At 36.2% G+C, this 24,542-nt stretch overlaps 1 protein-coding gene across 1 annotated transcript in view; it reads left to right on the plus strand.

The window, feature by feature from the left end:
• The window catches only part of jph3b (junctophilin 3b), an 80,935-nt gene extending 59,280 nt beyond the window's left edge, over positions 1-21,655 (plus strand). The window contains exons 3-5 of the mRNA XM_069899529.1: positions 2,376-2,500; positions 12,600-13,483; positions 21,354-21,655. Coding sequence (XP_069755630.1) covers positions 2,376-2,500; positions 12,600-13,483; positions 21,354-21,434 — 1,090 coding nt within the window. The 3' untranslated portion in view covers positions 21,435-21,655. The remainder of the gene's footprint in view (positions 1-2,375; positions 2,501-12,599; positions 13,484-21,353) is intronic.
• Positions 21,656-24,542: the final 2,887 nt, after the last annotated feature.

The raw sequence follows: 24,542 nt of genomic DNA on the forward strand, positions 1-24,542 counted from the left end.
TCAGTTCAGCTTCGAAAAAAATGAGGATTTCTGATTTGTTTGGATATCCTCATTTATCTGGAATTTTTTAAAAAATTGATAAATGATGATTTCAGAGAATCCGATTTTGGTTAATCAGAGCTGTATGGTACTTGAAGGTACATGGTTTCCTCAGGGTAAAATCTTGCTTAACAAACCCATTGGAATTCTTTGAAGAAGTGACAAGCAGGCTAGATAAAGGAGATGAAGTGGATGTTGTGCATTTGAATTTTCAGGTGGCCTTGGACAAGGTATCACACAAAAGGCTACTTGCTAAGATTGGCAGGAAGCAGACAGTCACAATACAAGGGACAGTCACAATATTTGAGTTGCTAGTGCTGTTCTATAGGGGTCAGTGTTGGGGCCGCTTCTTTTTATGTTGTATATCAATTATTAGATTATGGAATGAATGGCTTTTGTGGCCAAGTTTTCAGATGATACGAAGGTGGGCGGAAGAGCAGTTAATGTTGAGGAAACACGGAGGCTGCAGTAGGTCTTAGACAGATTAGGAGAATGGACAGAGAAGTGGCAAATGAAATAGAATGTTGGAAAGCGTACGGTCATGCATTTTGGCAGAAGAAATAAATGGGCAGACTATTTTTAAATGAGGAAAAAATTGAAAATACCCAGATGCAAAGTGACCTGGGAGTTCTCGTGCAGGATACCTTGAAGGTAAACTTGCTTATTGAGTCGGTAGTAAAGAAAGCAAATGCAATTCTGGCATTCATTTCAAGAGGAATAGAATATTGTGATATTGAGGCTTTATAGATCACTGGAGAGACCTCACTACAGTATTGGGCTCCTCATTTTAGAAAGGATGTGCTGGCGTTAGGGCTCAGAAGTGGTTAACAAGGATGATACCAGGAATAAAAAGGTTATCATATGCGGAATGTTTGCTGGCTCTTGGTCTGTACTTTTTGGAATTTAGGAGAATGAGGGAGATCTGATTGAAACATTTTGAATGATAAAAGGCATGCAGAGTAAATTTAGAAAGGTTGCATCCTGTGGTGGGAGAGTCTAGGACAAGAGTGCACAACATCAGGATTGAAGGTTGTCCACTTTGAACAGAGACACGGAGAAATTTATTTACCCAAATGGTGGTGAATCTGTGGAATTAGTTACCACAGGTGGTTGTGGAGGCCAAATCATTGGGTGTACTTAAGGCAGAGATTGATAGGTCCTTGATTAGCCAGGGCATCAAAGGTAATGTGGGGCTGAGTGGGAAAATGATGATTGAATGGTGGAGTAGACTCGATGGGCTGAATAGCCTATTTCTGCTCCAATGTCTTATGCTAACAGGAAGTCAATTCAAGAATCCAATAGCAGAAAGAAATGAACTGTCCTTCATTGAAGTAGATTGATATCAAACAGCTAAGTGTCACTTTCCTCTTCAACTGGTTAAAACAAGTAACTAAGGAGTTTTACAGAATTTTGTTAAGCTATTCTACTCATGTGGAAATAAAAGTAGACAACACTGCAATACACAGTGGTTCAGTCAGCATCTTTAAAGGGTAATATAGTAGTGCAGTGGATAATGCTGTTGCATCTGAGCTCCAAGTCCAGATTTCATCTTGACTGACTGTGACTGTGAGATTTCACATCATTCTTGTGGGCTTTCCTCGGTGCTCTGGTTTTCACCCACGTACAAAACATGGGTTAATTGCTCCATATCTAAATTGGTGGCAGGAGAGGAGTTGATGGGGATGCAAGTGGGAAATCGGGATTCGTGTTGATGAGCATTTCATAATTAGTGCCAAAAGGCTCTTTTCCCTGCTCTCCGACTGAGGCACAGGCCGTTAATTTGTTCTGATGTAAGATATGAGTTTGGAATCTACAGGGGTGCATGTGTTTTCTTTTAATAGTTTATATTTATAACATGATTTGATGGTTTCACTTAAATGGTAAAAAGCTTGTAATTGTCAAATAAAAATTTTCAATGAAAAAAATACACAGAGAGGAAAATTAAGCAAAATCAAACCTTTCATCAACAATTGCATGTGTAATTACATCACAGAACTAACTTATTCTGTTAATCAAGATAAACGGGAACATTGGAATTTGATCCACTATTGGCGTTCTATCAATAAAGGATGAGAACATTGTCATTTAACCATTAATGATCACGTCAAGCAAACTTGCAGGGAGTTTATTCTTACAAGGGTAGGAGAGTAGCCCAGATCCCTTTGTGTTAAATGTAGATAATATGGGAATGACCACTAGAAATGTAATTTATCAGCAGTGTGATCTCATGTTTAATAAGGACATGAATATGGTAACAATGATGTTGTAAATTTTACCATCTGATGGGTGTATTTGTCATTCCTATAAAAATCTATAATTCTTCATGTTGCTTACAGGACATCTCATGCCAAGTCAAAATCACAGGTGGCTGATACGGCTGCTCAGAAAGCTCAGGATGAGGCACAGCTTGCCAGGATCACTGCCAAAGAGTTTTCACCATCCACCCAACAACCAGGCAATGGTCAGTATATTAATGATGCTTAGTTTTATGAACAGTATGTAGCTGTTGGCCTGGGTAATCAGAGTGGATGAGAAGGTTGTCACAATCTGTTTCAAACAAAGTAAATTTTGGTGCTTAGATAGGTTTTGATGAACAGCGTCAAAGTAATTACATTGCCTGCTGCTCCAGTAAATAAGAGGCCTGGTTTAGCACTTTATCAAAAGGACAGATAAATTTTGTAATAACATTACACTTCCCAGAAGAGGCAGCATTTGCTTTTCAATTAAGCTACTTTATACTCTGAAAGATTTGAATTAATTTGTTCATCTTAAATTGAAAATTGCATGTCTTTAATAAAAATGATATAAAATCTTAACACTCTTAAAAAAAGTGTCAGTGTGCCTCTTTAATAGTAATCTCTTTCCTATGTCAGGACGTTCAGAGATTCAAGTTCCAAAAGTTGAGTTAAGAATTCAGTACTGAGGGACTACTACCTTGTCAGTAATGCCATCTTTCAGATGAAATGCCAAAATAAGGCCTCACCCACTCTCACATGGACAAAGATGTTGCCATAGCACTACTAAAGTTATCCTCAGTGTCCTATTCAATATTTATCTCTTAATCAGTATCATAAAACCAAATTATTTGACCATTATCACTTTGCTTTTCATAGGACTTTATAGTAGATACATTGGTTGTACACTTCCTGTATTATACTGTTTAACACACTTCTTTTTCCTGTAAAAAAAAATTTGGGATGTGAAAGATGTTAATTAAGTGCAATTTGATGTTAGGTCTGTTATTACTTTTTGTATGCTTTACATTGCTGTCACATGTTTGCAATGAAGTCAGCCTTTGGAGAAGTGATAGGTTATTGCTCGAATCTTATCATTTATTGGTGGGGGAGTCAAATAAAAAATACAGGTATAAAGGTTACATGGAGCACTGATGAGATCACACAGACTTTTGTATACAGTCTTAGTCTCTTTATTTAAGGCAAGATATATGGAAACATTGCAGAGAAGATTGGCTCCGCTAATATCTGGAATGGACAGGTTGGCTTGGGATGAAATCTTGGTCTTTGTATCTTTCATTATGCGATATCCAGTTTGGTTCTTGAGGCATCCTGCGTAAACTGAAAGAACTAGAAATATTCATCTACATCACAGTTATAAACAGGAATCATGTTAGTAGCTGTAAAACTGTAAAAACACAATGCTAGAGAAACTCAGTCAAACAGTGTTCTTTACATAGCAAAGATAAAGAAACATAACCAACATTTTGGGCATGAGCCCTTCATCAACAAACCCCCCCCCCCCCCACCCATACCTCCAGCATTATGTTTTTGTTTGCAGACTTTCATATTTTACACCATGATAGAAGCTGTTTAGACAATGTTTGAATTTTGAGCCATTGCAGATGCATTTATCAGGTCATGATTTGAAATATTACTATTTTTTATTTAATTACCAGTGAAGTTAGAATAAAACCATTGACGTAACTGAAAATATAACATACAACTTCCAAATCATAATACATTTTGGCATTATCTAAATTAATACATGATAATTGATTTCAGAATTTAGAATCCATATCCAAAAACAGTTACCCTCTTTCATTTTATTTAGCAAAGCAAATGGCATATTTTGATAATATGAACTCTTTAATTACTATATAGAAAAGCCCCTTCATTCTGTTCAGAGCAAGAGTTACTGCCCCTGAGGCACTTTTTATTGTGCCACATATTTCACATCCTGTTTTTCTGGTCTTATTAAGATGAGCCACATATTTATGCATTCTGTAAACAATTAAAAGTTTCACCATATTATTTTTGACGTTCTTGAACATAAACACATTCTTAAAATATTATCTCATGTACAAACCGATAAACTGAACTTTCTTGAGAAATGCTTGCATTTCTATATATGAGCTGTCAGGTTCAAACCAACTTTATAAAAATGCAACAAACAGTTATAGACCATAAGGCTACTGGAGTTTGCCACAGCATTCAATTAAGATCACAGCTCATACTAAAATATACTGATTACTATCTTGAATATATTTAATGACACAGTATTGCATTTCTCAGGGGTAGAATATTCCAAAGGTTCACAACCCTTCAAATGAAGAAATTCCTCACCCCAATCTTCAATGAGCAATGTCTTTGCAACAGCTATGTCCCTAATTCTAGATTCAAGCTGACAGAGAAATCCCCAGTCCCCACTCAGCATCGGTCCTGTAAAGTTCTCGTGGGACCTTGTGTGTTTCAATGAGATTGTATGCCATTCTCTTTCTATCACCTTTCAAGAAGTTGATGTTTGAAGATCCATGCCAATAGATCAACATCTATGTACACATTTCCCCTCAGAGCAGAAATTCTAAAAGCTGTAAATTCCTCTCTGTATTTTATTTCATCATTACAAGCAAAAGTTCAATAATCTAATCCATAAACCACTTTTTAAATCAAAATGGAGTTTCCACTTTAACGCTACAGGCTACCAGGACAAACAAACAGAATCCTAATTTTTATTCCTAATATTGAAACATACCACTTGTGTATTGGCATTAATCTCCCAGAGCTTGGGATGAACCTGTTATTATTGATCCATAGATCAAATTGAGTGATGATTATCATTTTACTTTAACCTTCATTATTAATGGCATCATCCAAATATTTAAAGTGAACATTAGTCATGGCCTGCTGGGTTTACTACAGGTTTTTTCTAGATGTACATATTAAATATTAGCACCATTGATCTTAACGAGATGAAGTCTGGGTCTGCTGGCAACTCTGTCAGCAAGTGATCACTCTCAAAACATCACTGATATTTAAATGGAACAAATTATGTCCAACTACCATTTTTTTTACCCATTTGTTGTCGCTCCTATAAAAAATAACGTTGATACCCTCAAAGGGGAAATGTCTTCTCAAAATTCCCCAGCATTATTTTCAAGACTAATGTCATAAACTTCATTGTGGCATCACAGAGAATATTACAACAAAAATTATTCACAACTTTTCTGGATGTCTTCTTGCGAATTAAATGAAAGCCACCCCCCCCCAAAATAAAATAATACATTTTAATCATGTTCTTAATGCAAAATTAAAAATCCAAAAGGTAGAATTACAGAGTAAAACACTATTTAAGTATATAATGTATCTTAATATGCCAAAAATATTTTCAGTTTGTGAGCCAAGCAGAAAGATAAAACACCTATTTTTCTGCTCTGAAACCAACCTGGAGAGTCATATGGAATTTAAATAATGATATTTCTAAATGCCAGAAATCCTCAAAGTTTATTTCATAAATTAAAAACTTCAGTTTTTGAAGAGGGTGCATATTCAACTTTCATTACAACTTATGCTTAAGCTCAGAATTCCAATTATTCATAGCCTCCTTTTTCCAAGTAATTACCCATCTTTATTGTCATGCAGCTGTACAGAAGGGAAACAGGCCCTTCAGTCCACATTATCCCTGCTTATCAAGTAGCCCTTCTGAGGTTGTCCTACTGCCTTTCCCATCTTTGAAAAATATAGTTACAACTTTACAAAATCCTTTTCTTGAGATTAACCCTTTCATCTACAATCATGCCATTTGCATTGCTCTGCACAATTAAAAAAAAAATACAAAAGATAAAAAAAGATACAACAAGAATTGAAGAAAATACTGAACAATTTTAATTTGAATCATCCAAATACTAAACTCAAATATTAAAATATTTCATTACTAATACAGGTACAGTACTCCGTATTCAAAATGCTTGGGACCAGTTTTTTTTTGGTTTTTGGACTTTTTCAGATTTTGGAACAATGGAACGAAGCAGGTCAGTAGCATCAGCAAAATTCCTGTATCAGTGGTTAAACAATCACAACAAACAACGGCAGGCTTTTTGAGTGCCAACATGATGCCACAAGTGGAAAATTCACATGAAATAATGTTGAGTACTTACCAAAAAAAACTTACAAAAGAAGATAAATGCAGCACCAAACACTAGACATTTTCCTCAATGACTTTTTCAAATGTTTCCTCCAGTGTCATCTGACTCATGAACAATAGTTTTTGTCTTTTGCCGCCATTGGTCTCTCTCACCTCCCCGCTGCCACTGCTGGTCTCCGACACCTCCCCACTGCCACCACTCATCCCCAACTACAGTCCCCACTCCTGCCCAGGAGCCCAACGTTGAGTATGGAGTCGTCATCGCCGACTCTGGCTGCAGCCGATACTGAAGACTTGGACCCAGCTCAGTTTGGCATCATTCCAGTCAGAAACAAGGATTTCATTATCTATCACAGAGTTCAGTTGTTACCAAATTGGCGCCACAGAGCATCAGACCTCCACATGGGCAAGACAGGTGGTCAATTTTCTTTCAACTTGTGACATCATGTTGGCACTAAAAAAAAAAAAATATTTTTTAAAAATTGCTTTTTGGACCTTTTTCAGTTTTCAGAACTTCAGATACCGGGTACTCGACCTGTAGTAAAATCACCTGAAATAATTTGACCCAAAATAGATGTCCTAGATTCCATCAAACTGTGTGCAAATTTGTTCAACTAGGAGGTTGTTGTCATGTATTTTTCCAGTCTGAATATTAAAATTATTCTTAATAGTTCACAATACCAATCTTATAAAACCAAAGCGAGGGTGTTCCCTCGCCCTCGTGACCATATGCCAGAACAAGCATTAATTCGTTTGGAAAGCCTTTCAAAATGGAGACTGCAGACTTAAGAAATGTGCTGACTAAACCGACATCAGCGGGCTTTTCATCCGAAGAGTGACAGTCAAATATCATAAATTAAAAGTGTTAACGTGCTCCTGATCATGGATCATTAAGAATTGGCCTTCAAGTCTGTTATTATGGCAAGCTATTGCAGTTTGGTAAAGCAATTTATCCTTTTAAAAGCTCCAAATTCAGCAGCAGTAAAATTTAAATTAGGTAGCAAGTGGAGAGTTATGGAATTATAGTTAAAAATAATTTCTGGCTGCCTTGAATGGGGTGTCTCCCAAAAATTCTGAATAGACCTCTTGATTTTTAGTATGGTGCAACATGTCTTCCACCAGCAAGCTCACCTCTACATGACAAATGTGGACTAACATTTCTCCAGATCCTCTTTGCCTGATATTGACTTGGTTCTGAATATCAAGGCCCTTCTCAGGCCTTGCTTATAGCTATTCAAGGGATGAGCCAGAAGAATAATAGACCACAAACATTGACTCCTGGTAAACCATGCACCAGACTCAGCTGGCTGAGAAACCAGTTGATGTTTCTGAATATTTCTGAAACATTCCAATTTTTAAAAAAATTAAGACATTTCAAAAATTAAAATTCTTAAAATGCATTTAAACAATTAAAATATTTAAGTAAACTTAATTCAAAATAATCATATATCTAACTTTATCGCTGTAGCCCATTCTTCTCCATTGAAGTGAATGGGAGTTAAATTTCCACGAGACCTGATGTTGTTTTTAATTAGGTAATACCTGTATTTTCACCCATAAGACCAAAACTGAAATTGAATTTATATCAAAAAGAATTTGTGAAACTTGCATTAGCAGTTGCAAGAAAATGTATAGCAGGGATGTGGAAATTGGATTCATATTTAAGTTTAGAAAGATGGCATGCAGAATTAACATGGTTGTATACCTCTTGAGAGAATGTATAGCAGGGATGTGGAAATTGGATTCGTATTTAAGTTTAGAAAGATGGCATGCAGAATTAACATGGTTGTATACCTCTTGAGAGGATTACATATAATTTAAGGAATAAATATGACACTTTTCTGAAACTTTGGTGCCCATATTTACATATTGTAGGTATAAATTTATAAATGGTTTTGCCTAAACCTCGTGAAACCTCATTAATTCCTTGGAATAAATAAATAAAACTGAAAAGGCTAGAATTGGGTGTATGGTAGTGATACTTTTCTTTCCTTACTAATTACTTTTCTTTCTTCCCTTTTTCTTTCTTTCCTCTTCTTTCATCTTTTTCTGCTTTTCATGGGGTTATTATTTGGGGGGATGGGTTTTGTGGGAGTATATAAACCATCAGGTATAATGGATTTGAAATGGTTATACGACTATTATATTTTGTATTTTGACATAAATATCTGTATGGAAAACTTAAATACAATATTAAAAAAAAATGAAACATAACATGTTGCAAATAGTAGAGCATGCCCAGCAGATTGGACTGTATTAGTGGTAAGGAAAAATGGAGCCAATATCATCGATGGATGAGAGAAGAAATGGTCAGCTCTGATATAGGCAGAAAGTCTGGGTGACCTGAAGATGGAGAATATTCTCCTCTCTTTCCTTGTTTCACCAAAGGATCTTCAACCTGAAAGGTTAACTTGTTTTAGCTTTCCATGGGTGTGGCCTGTGCTTCCAACAGTTTCTGTTTTGCTTCCGATTTCCTGCATCTGCAGTTTTCTGACTTTAAGTGAGAAATGCAGGCAGCTTGGGACTGAACTGTTGACATTTCCTTGCTAGTGCCACCCCATTTGGACAGGGTGATATTTTCACTCAATACCCAGAATTGTGGGAGCATGCCTTATGAAAATAGGTTGAGTGAATTCAGCTTTTTCTTCTTGGAATGACGGAGGATGAGGGGTAACCTGATAGAGATGTTTAAGATGATGAGAGGCATTGATTGGGTGGATTGTCAGAGGCTTTTTCCCAGAGCTGAAATGGTGGCCACAAGAGGACACACGTTTAAGGTGCTGGGGTGTAGGTACAGAGGAGATGTCAGGGGTAAGTTTTTTTATATATATATAAATGCAGAGAATGGTGGGTGCATGGAATGGGCTGCCAGCATCAGTAGTGGAGGCGAATACAATAGAGACTTTTAAGAGACTTTCGGATAGGTACTTTCGGAAAAATAGAGAGCTAGGAGTAAGCCTAGTAATTTCTAGGGAAGGGATATGTTCGGCATGTGACTTGGATTAATTAATACTGCTCCAATTATGGTTTAAAAATATTGTACAATTAATAAACAGTATTTTATGACAATTTACCTTCTTTCTTTAATCATATGTCCATATTTTACAGAGTACTAAGTTCTGATAACCAATATAATTGTAAAGTGGACAAAATAGTAAAAAGAAAAACTGGCTGTCAGCTAAAAAGGCTTCCATGAGTAACATGGTTGAATAATGAAAAACAGCAGATGGAAAACCTGCCATAATAATCTACCTAAATTCTCAGGAACAGCAACAAGGACCCAGGTTGTAACATGGTTGAATAATAAATTAGGCTTTATATTCCTTGGTTTGCTGTGTGTGAGAATTCTTCAAAATGATTGACTGCTCAGCCTTCCTGATGATAATGCTATTGCTGGATTTCAGACAATATCTAGGACTGATAAGCAATAGGTCATTGAGAAAGGTGAAACACACAGCAGAGATCACTAGATCTTTGATCTTTCTTCAACATTTGCTTTGCCTCTAACTGCAAAATCTTGACTCCTGATTTACTAAGAAAAAGGAAAGTCAAACTTTGATCAAATATCAGATTTTAAAAGGCTTTGGGCACTCAGGATCAGAGGTCACATTAATTAAAAAAAAACCATTAAGTAAGATTTTAAAGAAATTTAAATAAATTTAAATAAATCTTCTTTTATCACCATGAAAAATAAGTTTCTTGGAAGGCAGAATGTATTCAAGCATGAAGTTCTCACTGCAACTGTACTTACAACTTGCAGGTTCAAGTGAGGGCTTTGAATAAATACAATAAATGGAGCAAGGATCTCCTGAGGATTGACAATGAAGGAGAAACCTGTTTGATTGCTGTGGGGAGCAGGCAGGTCCTTCTGTTCTGATAACCAATATAATTGTAAAGTGGACAAAATAGTAAAAAGAAAAACTGGCTGTCAACTAAAAGGGCTTCCATGAGTAACATGGTTGAATAACGTAAAACAGCAGATGGAAAACCTGCCATAATAATCTACCTAAATCCTCAGGAACAGCAACAAGGACCCAGGTTGTAATCCAGCGCTATGTATAAGTGGTTTGTGCCTTCTTCCCGGGTCCGCGTGGGTTTCCTCTGGGTGCTCTGGTTTCCTCCCACATTTCAAAACGTACGTGGCCTGTAGGTAAATTGGGAGAATTTGGGCAGCACAGCCTCATGGGCCAGCAGGGACTGTTTCCATGCTGTATGCCTTCTATTTTCCATTTCTATTTATGAAGAATAGTGTCAGATATCAGATGTGCTGAGCAATCAGGACATGAAGTTGATCCTTCACATTGTACTGAAATGGTTTCAACTCGTCGATCTGTGGGATTTTATTGAAGCAGTAGAGGCTGGGGGGGGGGGCACAAGTTAATGAAATGTGAAGTAAAAATGTCTCCTCTGTTTACCCCAAAATAACATACATAATTACTAGTGTGTTCTTTTGAAGCAGTAGAGGCTGGGGGGGGGGGGGGGGGGGGGCACAAGTTAATGAAATGTGAAGTAAAAATGTCTCCTCTGTTTACCCCAAAATAACCTACATAATTACTGGTGTGTTCTTTTGAAGCAGTAGAGGCTGGGGGGGGGGGGGGCACAAGTTAATGAAATGTGAAGTAAAAATGTCTCCTCTGTTTACCCCAAAATAACATACATAATTACTGGTGTGTTCTTTTGAAGCAGTAGAGGCTGGGGGGGGGGGGGGGGGCACAAGTTAATGAAATGTGAAGTAAAAATGTCTCCTCTGTTTACCCCAAAATAACATACATAATTACTGGTGTGTTCTTGTAATGTTTGAGTAAATGTATTTGAGTAAATTCAGTCTACAAACAGAAAGTGGAAAGAAATGTTTATATCAGGAAAGAGAGAGAATTTTAAAAAATCTCATAACACATTAAATGTTTAGTTTTCCCCAGCTTGATTCACAACCAAACAAATTAGTGCTGAAATTTGTGCATACCAAGCTCTCACATAGTTACATTTCTGAAGCATGAGGATTTGTTTATACAATCCTTTCAAGTCATTTTAATGCTCTAAAGAGATTACAATTACAGCATTTTACTCTGTTGTCTACCCAAACTTTAATATTAACTCTGAATGTGGCATGGGTGCAATCAGTGACTGGAAACTGACAGGCCAAGAATCTGCAATAAATGTTGAGGCACCTACAATCTTTACTCTAAAGTAAATATTGCAGGTGTCTCAAAATAAAATGAATAGTGAGCCTTGGCTCTCTTGAACATATTGGCAAGTGGCCTGATTAGCTTTAGAAAACAGCAACCAACTTCAATGCAGATTCACCCTCGCAGCTCTACAGTGCACAGTTAAAACCTGGGAAAGGAAAAGCAGGGGCAAGCTGGCAAGGCAGGGGGAAAAGCAATGGCCTGCAATATTGACATGGAGCCCAAAGGAGTGCTTCATACAAGGTAAGTAAAATGAAACCTTGGTCTTTTTCAGTGGCCATCAATTGTCTATAATTAAGGTATCCAGAGCAGCAAAACAATGGTTTTATTCTGGGACTCAGAAGACACGGCAAATACTGAAATTCCCATGTGCAGCATGTCAGGTAGATGGCCTCAAACAGTATCTATAATCATTGCTGCGTGTTTCATATAAAATCTACTGCATTTTGATTGACCCTGGTGAATTGCAACAATTAATAACTTTTCATTTTAAGAAAGAAATACCTACATCCAGAAAATAAATGTCAATTTGAGTATTCATTTAACCACACATGAAGGTGATCAACGATATAGGTTTTAATTTATTTTCGCAAACTTCATAAACTTGTTTTAGAAAGGGAAAGATGTCATAAAATAATAGTGTGCAAGTTTGGCAGTGCTAAGTGAGTTCCTAACATATGAAATGTTGTTGCACAACAGTGAACATTACATTGAGAATTAGTTGCAGTAAAACTACCAGCAAAATGCAGTGATAATTCTCAACCAGAGCCGATGGTAATCCTCTTTGATATCAATAGTGTTTATTGAGCCTTGTATATAATAATGGGTTTTAAGAGAAATCTCATGACATCTTGAGGGTGTTAAAGATCATCTTTCACAATAAGATCAGGAGGGAACTGTGGCCTTAGGTATTCAGTGAGTGAGATGTTATTAAGAGGTGTGGCAATTATGTATTAAATATTTATTGAGAACTTATCTTTTTTGTTTTCCCATCAGTAATTGAATATCAAAGGCCAACACTCCAGAATTCAGCTGAGAATGAGATAGACCAAATTTCCTCAGAAAGTCCCCCACTAGAAGAGAGTCCGGAGCTCTACAGAAAGGGAACAACACCCCCCGATCTTACTCCAGAACATAGCCCTGTGCCAAGCCGGTCATCTGCCTCACCATCCACCTCACCACCAAAGTACAGGAAAAAGAATACAAGGCTTGTTAGACAGATGAACATGGAATGTGACAAAGTGCAAGACATTCAGATGTTGCTGGAAGGAGGAAGGGGTGAATATCCGAGATCTACTAGCCGGAATGATAAGCAGCGATCAGGAAAACGCAGAGGAGGAAGCAAAGGAAGTAGCAGCTCAAATACAACTTCGGTAGCTGAGGAGATGATGGGATGCAGTAATGAATGCAAATACAACCACAGATCCACTGACAGAAAAGGGACAGACTCTCCAACATTCTCATGGACATCTTATCAGTTGCATAATCATGATTCAAGTAACCAGCTGCATGAACAGGATGAAGAAAAGCTTAGTAATTATGAAATGGAAATGAAACCCCTACAACGCATGGATTCCTATGTGCAAGACACATTTTCAGAACAGCGCTACAGTAACCTCAGCCCCAGAAACATGATGGAAGATTATCATCCAGATTTCCTTAGCTATGGAGTGCAAAGGCTAAAGCCCACAATGCAAAATAAAGAGAACTTCATACATCTGTCACCCTCTGAGCCCAATGTACAGAGGCTGGAGAACCTGAGAATGAATGTAAAGCCGGAGCCTCGATCAAGGCATGCCATTAGTACGTCACCAAATTCAAAGTCAGTAAATATATCACAGTCTGAAGAAGAAACAATGGTTCAAAATAAATCTAATTCAGTAAGTAATTTGCCAAATTACCAATGTAAATTGAAACAACTATTTTCTACCACTGAACCTTTCTGCTCAGAGCACAAGAGCATCTACTGTCTATTTCAGTAACTACCAAAGGTGTAACTTTATCTCTGAATCTCAAAGTGTGTCTGCCTCATTATCTATTGTTTTCACAGCACTTCCCTCCTCACTTTCTTTAAAAAAAACTCAGAAAAAGGTAGATAGTATTACAATTCACACTGCACTTTTTCTCCAATTCATAGTTCTTCAGAACTATGCCAAGTTATGAAAAATAAAATTCTCCAAGTCATTTTCATAGAATAGGATTCAGTGGGTATGTCCAAACTGCATATTTAGATTTCTTTTGAGGTCAATTTTTAAAATTACTTACACCGCACTGCACATGATCAACAACAAAAACCAATAGTGCCCAGAAAACAGAATAGCCCACATTGGGAGAAATGCCTTGTGTATGCATCAAGTGTTCAGTGATCCCTTTGTGTCATGTACAGTAATCTTTTAATACCAGGATAACTGTAAATAGGAAAATGCATTTACCTTACTTACTTCAGGCACAATAATTATAAAAATAAATATCTAAACCACAGTCTGCAAAAAAAAAATTCAGTCACAGACTGAATAAAATGATGCATTATACCTTTGAATTTTGTTTTGACACACATTCACACCAAAGTTGTTGTAAAGTGATACACTGGATAAAAATAAGGGAATACATCCAATTAATCCATATATTAAGTTTGTAATTTTCATTTTTTTTGCTAATTTAAGAACAACCCGGGAACATGAGGTTTCAGCCAGCAAAGCTCACTTGAGATACAAGATCAGCCATGATCTGATTGAAGGCCAGAGAGGATTCAACAGGTTGTTTGGCCACTCCTGTTACTATTTCACTATTTCTTAATTTATGAAACCTAAAGGGAAAATGTATTACAGCTAAATAAATGTCACACATTTTCCGGATAGTAATAACGGAAAACATTTTAAATTCTTAAGTAAAATTTGTTTGGATGGACTTTTAAAATAAACAATTAATTTCAGAGAGAAATAAGGGAACAGCTATAGGCAAAACAGCTCCTCTGGTCAATTCTGCTGTTATTGGATCACGATTCATCTGTGTTTACTAATGTCTATTTCATTTTTTGTGAAATCCTCCAAAGGTAGTATTTTCAAGTAACTCAGATTTTTTTAAAAATTAAATGACCATTGCAGGGCCTGTAGACAAGTGACAAGGTTTTACAGTGGGAAAATGAGTAGTAGCACAGTTTGTATCATACCTGACAAGTTGCTGCAAAGGCATTTTACATTTTAATATTTCCAAAGTGTTTTATGTACAAGTTAGGCGGGCAGCAACCTCCTTTGAAGAAGACCGCAGAGCCCACCTCACTGATAAAAGACAAAGGAGGAAAAACCCAACACCCAACCCCAACCAACCAATTTTCCCTTGCAACCGCTGCAACCGTGTCTGCCTGTCCCGCATCGGACTTGTCAGCCACAAATGAGCCTGCAGCTGACGTGGACCTTACCCCTCCCTAAATCTTCGTCCGTGAAGCCAAGCCAAAGAAGAGAAGAAGACTTTTCCCTTGCTCTGAATCTTACTCTGCTTTTTTGAAAGCACCATGGGCAGAGATAAGAAATAATTTTGAGATAGACATAGTCCTAGATCAGTGGTTGACGTGGACTTTTTACCCCCTCCATAAATCTTCGTCCGCGAAGCCAAGCCAAAGATCCACTCACATGGGACCTGAAGTAATCCCTTATTAACCACAGAGCACCTATGATAGCCTGTGCCATGGGTGCTCTGTAGTTAGTTAGGGATTACTTCAGGTGCCATGTGAGTGGATAAAAAAGGTTGAGAATCACTGTCCCAGAACTACAAGGATGACGAATGAGGACATTGGGTCTGTCATGCCTATACTGGCTCTTTTAATCAGCTGTCCAAACTTCTCTTGCTCTCTCTCTCTCTCTCTCTCTCACCTTGCCTCTTATTTCTGTGAAAATTGGCCGAATGGCATTTTGAAAAATCCCTTGTCGTCCAATTCTGTCATCTTGTCTGGGATTAAGTTCCAGATTTATAACAAACTTCTGAATACATAACAGTTGTTTAACTTCTCTAATATTTAGTAATAATTTTTATTTCATGAAATATTCCAAATAATTTATTTAAATCTATGATTTTGCATTACCAGCCAACGGCAGATGAAATATATTCCCTAACAATCTTAATCAAAGTCCTTCATGATTTTGAATACCTTCACTTGGGTTCTTTTAAATTTTCTCTTTAGAAGAACATTCCAAAATTTTCCCACCCCTTCTCAAAATTCAACTTCCTTATTTCCAATAAGACCTCCTTTGACCTCTCTTGATAACCTACTCAAAGGTTTTGCACAATTAATCCTTCTGAAACATATCCAGTGGTTTGTAGAGGTTTACCATCATTATCCCATCTCTCTATTCAATGATCCGATTAACAAAGGCCAAGTCTGCATTCTTAGTTGCATTATCAACTTGCCGTGGCAGTTTCCAAAATTTAGGAATATGCTTCCCTAAACCCTGGATGTCCCTCAAAGTAAAAGCAGTTTGATTATAATGCCTGTAGGCTTCTTTCAAAACACATCACTTAACACTTTCTTGTATTAAAATGACTGGCAGCAAGCTGTCCAGTACATTTTAAGTCCTTCATGCTTACTTTATTATGTTGCCAAATTTTGTCTCATTAAGCTACCACAACATTTTGTTCAAGTTGCTTGCTTTATCTACAAAACAACTATTTTTCATGGTGCTATTTAATTTACTAATTCCAGTAGAAAAACAAGCAAAGACTGAGTCAGGCCAAAACCCTTTGTATTTGGCATACATCCAATATATTTCATCACATTTAAAGATTTTTTTTTTCAGTAGTAAAGGATTGTAATTCCCATGAGGAGATTAAACATTTTGGCTGGTGGGACTCTGAAGCCCAAATCATTGCCAATGGAAGGATTTAAAAAAGGTCTTTAATTTTCTATCATCCACCATATTACAGACAAATGAACACAGTACCTTTGTCGCTAACACAAATGGTTGGTTTGGTGTTCCTTATCCATGCAAGAAGATTTGCAGATGTTCGCCTGCAGAGAAAGTTGCTAATTTTCTTGAAGCAGTGAGGGAGAAAAATGAAAGTAAAATGCAGAAAGTATAACACAGTTGCATCAGTGAACTAAATATAATTCTTAGGATGTTCTGCTACTAATATTGTGCAGAGATAAGTAATGAACTGTGTCTGATGAGAAACATAATAAAACACTTGCTGGGAAAATAGTTGAATGAAATTGATAGGTCTAATCAATTTCTAGAAATCAACTGCTCACATCCATTAATGGGTAAATCATTTATATATGTTGAGCACTAAGAAACAAAGACACATGTCTAATTTTTAATAAATTCATGCAACAGCCCTAGTATATGACTGATTTGTTTGTCTTCCCCCAACACAGTTGATTTTAGGAAGTATGACAACTGCAGTGCCTGCATTCTGCTGAGCCATTAAATACTGTCACGTCATTAGCTTTCTGGGTAGTTACCTAGCAACAGCTTATACCTTTAAAGGCTCTCTATATTTAAGTGGAAGTATTAGAAATTAACAGTGGTACCCTGCAACTAAATAAGATACTTTGTATAGAAAATTTTCATCATAAAATTCTTTCAGGAATATATATAATTTTTTTTTGACAAAGCGAATGTCTTTTTCATTATCTACTCAAAGGCTGACTAAAATGGCCCAATTAATCCAGGCTCAAATTCAATACTTGGCATTAGCTGCTTAATCTAAGTTTTGGAGGACATAATAAATAATCTTTTGATTGACAAATAGATTTTAACCCCTTTAAAACAATGGAACATTAGAATCAGGCTTATTATCATGAATGTTACAAAATTTGTTATTTTGTGGCAGTAGTATTCTCCAGAACAAAGTGAAAAAATTATTATCAATTATGATTACGCAAAAGTAAAATTTTTTAAAGTGCGGAAAAGAGAAATAGTGAGGTTCTATCCGTTCAGAAATCTGATGGAGGAGGGGGAAGAAGCTCTTTTGGTAACATTCAGTGTGCATCTTCAGGCTCCTGTATCTCCTTCCTGATGTTAGCAGTGAGAAAAGGGCATGGTCTGGGTGGTGAGGGTCCTTGATGATAAAGGCTGCTATTTTGAGACACTGCCTCTTAAATGTCATTAATGGAGGAAAACTAGTGTTCATGTTGGCGCAGGCCATGTCTAGTACATTGGCCCCTCCATACCAGACATTGATGCAACCATTCAGAATGCTCTCCGTGGTACACATGTAGAAATTGCCAAGAATTTTCGATGACTTATTAATTGGCGTCAAACTCCTAACAAAATATAGCCACTTCATGCCTTCTTCATGATTGCATCGACATGAAGGCCCCAGGATTGATTTTCAGAGATGTTGACACCCAGGAATATGAAGTTCCTTAACCTTTACACTGCTGACCTCTTAATAAAGATACGTTCCACAATCAATTTTGCTAATGTTGAGTTCAAGGTTATTTGTGACACTACTCAACTCGCTGATCTATCTCATTGCCATCTAGGATTCTGCCAACAACAATGGTGTTACTGCTAAATTGTAGATGCCATGACTACACAGTCATGGGTGTAGAGAGAGTAGAGCAGTGAGCTATGCACACATCCTTGAGGTGAGCCTGTGTGGATTGTCAGTGAGAAGGAGATGTTGTTACAGATCAGCATTGATTATGGTCTTCTGATCCTGTAGCAGAGGGAGGTGCAGATGCGCAGGTTTTGAACCTTGCTAACCAATACTGAAGGGATGATGGTGTGGAAAGTTGAGCTATAATTGATGAAAAACAGCCTGATGTAGTATTTGGCATAAAGCACAAGTATTATGTTCTCACTGTAGAATGCAAGGAATGAATAAGAACAGAATTCACATTTAATGAGATAAGAATTCATATCCTTCTCAAGTATAACACAAAAATCTGCAGACACAGTGGTTGAAGTAAAAATACAATAAAGGAGAAACTCAGCAGGTCCTAATGTGTACTTTATGTAGCAAAGATAAAGATACAACATTTTGGGTTTGAGACCTCCTTTCTCATGTCAGTGGATAGAAACAAAAGTTCTTGGAGTAAAACATGTAATTGAAAATTCCCTCACCCAAAAAATTGAACATTGAAATATTCATAATCATTTCAGTGTTAAATGTTTTCTGTCCCATCAACCATTCCCAAACTGCAAGCTTTAAATGTGATATGTTTAGAGGCCTTCACATGTACTGTTCTTGAAACCTCACTAAATAGTGAAAAAAACTGCAGAAATAAACATTTCTTTTTTTTTACTTCAGAAGGGAGATTTTCAGCTGGCAACTTAAAACAAATGTGTTTACATACCAGATATATACAACTGCACATCATAGTATATGAACCTACATGGGTATCCACACAAAAACTAATGGAAACTGAGTTTTCTATTCTTTAATAATGATCAAAGATACATTTGTAAAACATAATTTGTGTTTGAGAGGTGAAATGACTGACAGTAGTTACCAATGAAATTGTAGAATGTAGTAGCACAGCTAGTCAAGCTATTAATTTACAGCTCCAATAACTCCATTTAATCCCAATTTACAGTGATATCTGGACTCCATTTACAGTTTCTTCCTGTGACCACATGGTTTTCCTTGAGTATTTTTCCCATATCCCAAAGACATGCTGATTGGTAGTTTCATTAGCCATTGTAAACTGCCCCAGTGTAGAAGTGAGTGATAGAATCTTGGAGAAGTTACAGAGATTCTGTGGAGAATAAATTGAATTGCAATCTAAATGGGTGCTTGATACTCAGTGTCATCTGCTTCATGCTAAAAAGTTCTGTACTCAAGAACAGCTCCCAGAAGCTCAGTACGTCTGAAATTATCCAAGATGTGATGGGTTTTTTTTTCTTTCTCAAATCCACTGTTGGCATAGCGGTTAGCACAATGCATTTACAGCCCCAGTGATTGGGACTGGGGTTTGAATCCTACACTGTCTTTACATAGTTTGTATGTTATCGCTGCATTGGTGTGGTTTTTCCCCGGGGTCTCTGGTTTCCTCCCACCATTCTAAATGTACCGGAGGTGTAGGTTAATTGGGTGCAAATTGGGCAGCATGGACTCATAAGTCAAAATGGCCTGTTACTGTGCTGTATGCATGTCTACGTCCATCATAATTGCACTTGAGAAAGTGGTGAGTGCCACCACCTGGAAGCACCGTAATTAGTTTGTGGGAATTATTCCCTCTAAACAATGAAGTAGGGATTTCCATGAATTTTATTCAGGTGTGATGGTGAATTGGTGATATTTTCAAGTCACTATGAGGTAACTGGAGTCGAACTTGCAATTGACAATGTGCCTAACAGCTGTTGGCCTTCACCAGGTGCTAGAGGACAAGATCAGGAGATGCTGTTGAAGAAACGTTGGAGAGTTGCTGCAAGATACCTTGTCCTGGTGGTACTGGGAGTGATGACTATGGTGGTGGATGGAGTGTTTATCAAGGGCCAGTCAATTGTCCTGGATGGTGCCAGGATATTTGATTGTTGCAGGAGCTGTGCTCATCCTGTCATCAGAAGCACTTGAAGGATAATGTATCCATCTCTGCCCATTTTGTAGACTTAGCAAGGCTGATGCAGTTATGTTTCTAGTCCTTGGAGACACTCATAAGATATTCACATTTGAAATGTTAATTTTAAATTTTAGGCATACAGGCCAGTTTGGTCCATGAATCCGTGCCATCCAATTTACATGCAATTAACTTACATCCCCGGTCCATTTTGAATGGTGGGAGGAAATCAGAGCTCCTAGTGAAAACACATGCAGACACAGGAAGAGCATACAAACTACTGACAGACAGCACAGGATTCAAACCCCAGTCCTGATCTATGGTGCTTAACAGCGTGGCACTAACTGCTATGTCAACCATGCTGCCTCCTCACCTGCCATCATTGAATATCAAGATGTGGTTTAGCCTTCTATTGTTTGAGATGCCTATTGCCTAGCACTTGTGAGCCACAAATATGACTTACCCCTTAATAGCTGAAAATTGACTTCTTGTATGTGAGCACAGATGAAATCTTAATAAAGTTAAAGATTATTCACTGTTGTAATTTTAGAATGACAAATCACTAAGTGACAAATTGTAATAATCCATGCTCCAAAATTAGATTCTAGTTTGTGTTTTAAATAAAATTCAGAATCATTGTGGCCATTGCCTTTGGCTAAGAGATTGATTGGAACTTAATATTTTTCATAAAAAAGGTAACACCATGACTTCAATCCCTATATCATGGACACCTAATACCTTCTGTGAAATAATGTTGATAGGCACTGACAAAACCCAACCAGCTTTCCAAGATAGCTTCTGGATAAGGAAGGAAGGTAAAGTTCCGCCCAGCAAGTGGACAGATGTACGCCACATGTATTAAACAATGAATGGTTCAGGGATCAAATTACATGGCCAGGAGGCTTGAAACATGAAGTGTTCTTAATGGATTATTAATTATGAATATTAACATGATATGCATTGTGCAATTTCAACTCTGATTTATTTTCAAGCACATACTTTTGTTTAAATCGTGACTTATGAACCGAAATTTGAGCTCTTGTGATTATATTCAGGAAAAATCCAACTCTTTGGAAATGTTAATGTGGGAAAACAGGTAATCACATAATAATTTGCTGTTTTAAATGACTGTAAAATGTACTTTTCCTTTTAGAAAAGAGAGAAAATATGTCAGTTAAATTTATTGGTGACATTTTCTGTGGGCATCTAATTTTAATGTATGGTAAATCTTTTTTTCTTTTCTCTTATAGGGCTCCAATCCCATTCTGGTTGCTATGGTGATTTTGCTAAACATTGGTGTCGCCATTTTGTTTATTCACTTTTTTATTTGAATGCCTATTTGTCAAGTTAAATAAGAGAAAAGATGAACTGTGTAAAAGAAAACTGATGTACTTCAATATGAAAAAGTCTGAGAACATGGTCAAGTTCTTCACATTTTGCCTTTCCTAGATAACAATACTGGATTTTAGTCAAAGTTAATGGCTTAAATAAAATAGCTCTGTGGCATGACAGAATGGTAAAATATGCTTCCCCATTACAGTACACTTCAATGATTTAATATGCATTGTTTGAAGAAAAGAACTGTAGACAAACTAGTGAGAAGGTAACATTATCTTAGTTCTGGCATCGAGAAAGGAAAAGACCTTTTGGTTATCCATGACTCTGAATGTACTCAAGATGCTGTAGTTTATTGTATTTTTTTTGTTGGTCTACTCAAGTCAATTTTCAAAACGATAATGTTCTATTGTTTATTGTTGTTGATAAATTCATAATATTTTAATTAAAATGAGCTGAAGAAGACAGTAATTATACCATAAAAATCAACTCATTAGGTTCAATTACAAGCCTATACAATTATTTAATAATTTTAATCAGATTTTTTTTAGAAAAGATATTCTTCTGAAGACTGCTGTAGCTTGAAAGGTGAGAGAGGATATATTAATCTTTTGATTAACAGTAGTATAACTGCACCAAAACAAAAATTAGAACCTGCAAATGGCTGTTTAATTCTTTCCAAGGATGCGAAAGAAGAAATGTTCCTTGGTTCAAATGAAACCTTTTCTATAATTCTATTTTGTAATAATCAATATTTTAAATTTTAATGAAAATAATTATCCTGACATGAAAATGTACACATCTTAAAAGTCACAAAACAATTTAGCACTTAAGGAGTTAATTCTGAGTTTAAGAATTTGTGCCTTTTGCATCTGATTTATAACAGATATATTTTCTCAATTGTTTTTCATGGTCCTTCGATGTAAGATTGCTTTCAAACATGAAATCTTAAAATAATGATTTTTTAAAAAATAACACTTGTAAATGTAAGGCAAGCTATGGGATTGAGAAGATTTGACTTTGCCTTTGGGATAGTGATTTGATAATTAGGAAATTTAATCTTGGTAGTCCAACTAAAAGGAAATTGCTATTAATATGTGTCTTTATCAGATATCAATCTAATTGAAATTGAGCTTTACCTAATTCTAATACATAGTTCTCCATACTTGTTCTCTCAGCTGGTTGTCAGATGTTGATATCAGCCCATATTAGATATTTATAAATGATTAATAAATAGTTATTATCTTGATCCCTCATGATAATTCAGCAAGATCTGATCTTTATATTTCATTTAAAACATTGTCCCTAAATCACGTCAAGAGCATAAGATAAGGCATCAGAGATGATGAAACTATCTTTTCAAAAGAAATACAACTGCACCTCAATGCCTTCATCTTCACTCAATCTTAATTGCCTGTCCAGTTGCAACAAATTTTATGACCTGAAATTTAACATCAAAATCAAAGGTTTTCACAAATGACTACTATACAAGGTTTCATATGTCAGCTGTGAATACACCGAGGGAAAAAGCATTCATAGCAAGAAAGGAATTTCCTTTAAAGACCACTTTTAAAGTCCTCAGGACATCCTGAGATGCTTTTAAAGTGTGTTGACTGGTGTAAAATAAGCAAACACAACACATGATTTATATGCAAATAGCAAAATGACAAATTAGTTTAATTTATTTGGCAGATAAATCAAAGGTATTCTATGCTCTTTTCCAAATGGTCTCATGGAATCTCTTAGGCCCACCAGTGCAACAAATGACTGCTTAATGTGGCATCCAAAAGCACCATCTCCAATAGTACAGCACTTCTTCACTGAACTGCTGGCACAACATAGATACCCATGTTCAGAATTCCTTGTAGTGCCAATACTCACAAGGAACTAAATAAAATGTAATTTTTCACTGCCACTTCATTTAAGATAAATGCCTTTGTATGGCTCTCATTTCATATCTGTTTTCCATCTGTTTTGACATTACTAATAAGCCAATGAAGTCAGTTAAACTCATTTTCAAAAATGGAATTTTATTTTTATGGAAATATTATCTTTATTAAGTGTCATTTATTGACACATAACTAGGCATGGCAGAATTTGACTTTTTAAAAATATTTTAGAGATAAAATAAATGTTTACTTTAAGGCATTTATTTTGATGTTCATTAATGTAAAATTTCAGAATATTGAGAAACTGATGTGGAAAATTATTTTATCAATGAAAGTATATCATTAAGAAGCTTTATCTATGTCACAAAATGTAATAAAAATGCATAAATACTTTATATTAAATCTTTTAATATAAATCTTAATAAAAATCACATTCTGCCAAGCCTACACATCTTGACAATATTTTCTAAGTCCACCTTCTGATCCAAATATGCTCAATTAATTGAAATTGTATTCTTACTAAAGGCAAAGCCATTTCAAGTTGTCCATGTCCAAGGAACCTACGCTCCAAACTGGCTAACAGGAAAACAGGCTGAGCACAAAATTACTTTGCTTTTAAAAAATGGAGAAGTGGGCATTTAATATTATGGCAAAATTGAGTCTGAAAGTTTACTAACCTATGACTGCAAGGGTAAAAAGTTTTTTTTTAAAAATGAGCCCATCTTTTGCAGTCATATATGGTGGTCGTGCTACTTACATTTTATTGTGCGATTGATTCTGTTTTTAATTCTGTGTAATGCACATAAGTCAACCAACTTTTGGAGATGAAATAATAACAGAACTAGAAATTTATCACAAAATCATTTTGTGATAAATAACTATTTTGCATGGTAATTATTCCTTACTTTGAGAGTCCAACTTTGTGTTCAGCACCTTCTTTGATTTCGTTTTCTGTTATCCCTACAAAAATCATTAGAAATGATCTGTAGTTCAATCTGCAAAATGCCTATGCACCAGTCATACACACAAATGTTTCTTCTTTCAAAATAAAATGATTCTAAATGCAAATCAACATCAGTACACAGAACAAAACGCTATCATATTACCTCCATAAATTGATAGAGAAATATTAATGATGTGGCCACTTTGAGATGAAATCCTTTTTATTGTAAATGTTTTATAATATTTTGACCCACCTACAAGTTAGTTGTAAAA

Source organism: Narcine bancroftii, chromosome 10, assembly GCF_036971445.1.
Source record: "Narcine bancroftii isolate sNarBan1 chromosome 10, sNarBan1.hap1, whole genome shotgun sequence".
In the NCBI taxonomy this organism is placed as follows: domain Eukaryota; kingdom Metazoa; phylum Chordata; class Chondrichthyes; order Torpediniformes; family Narcinidae; genus Narcine; species Narcine bancroftii.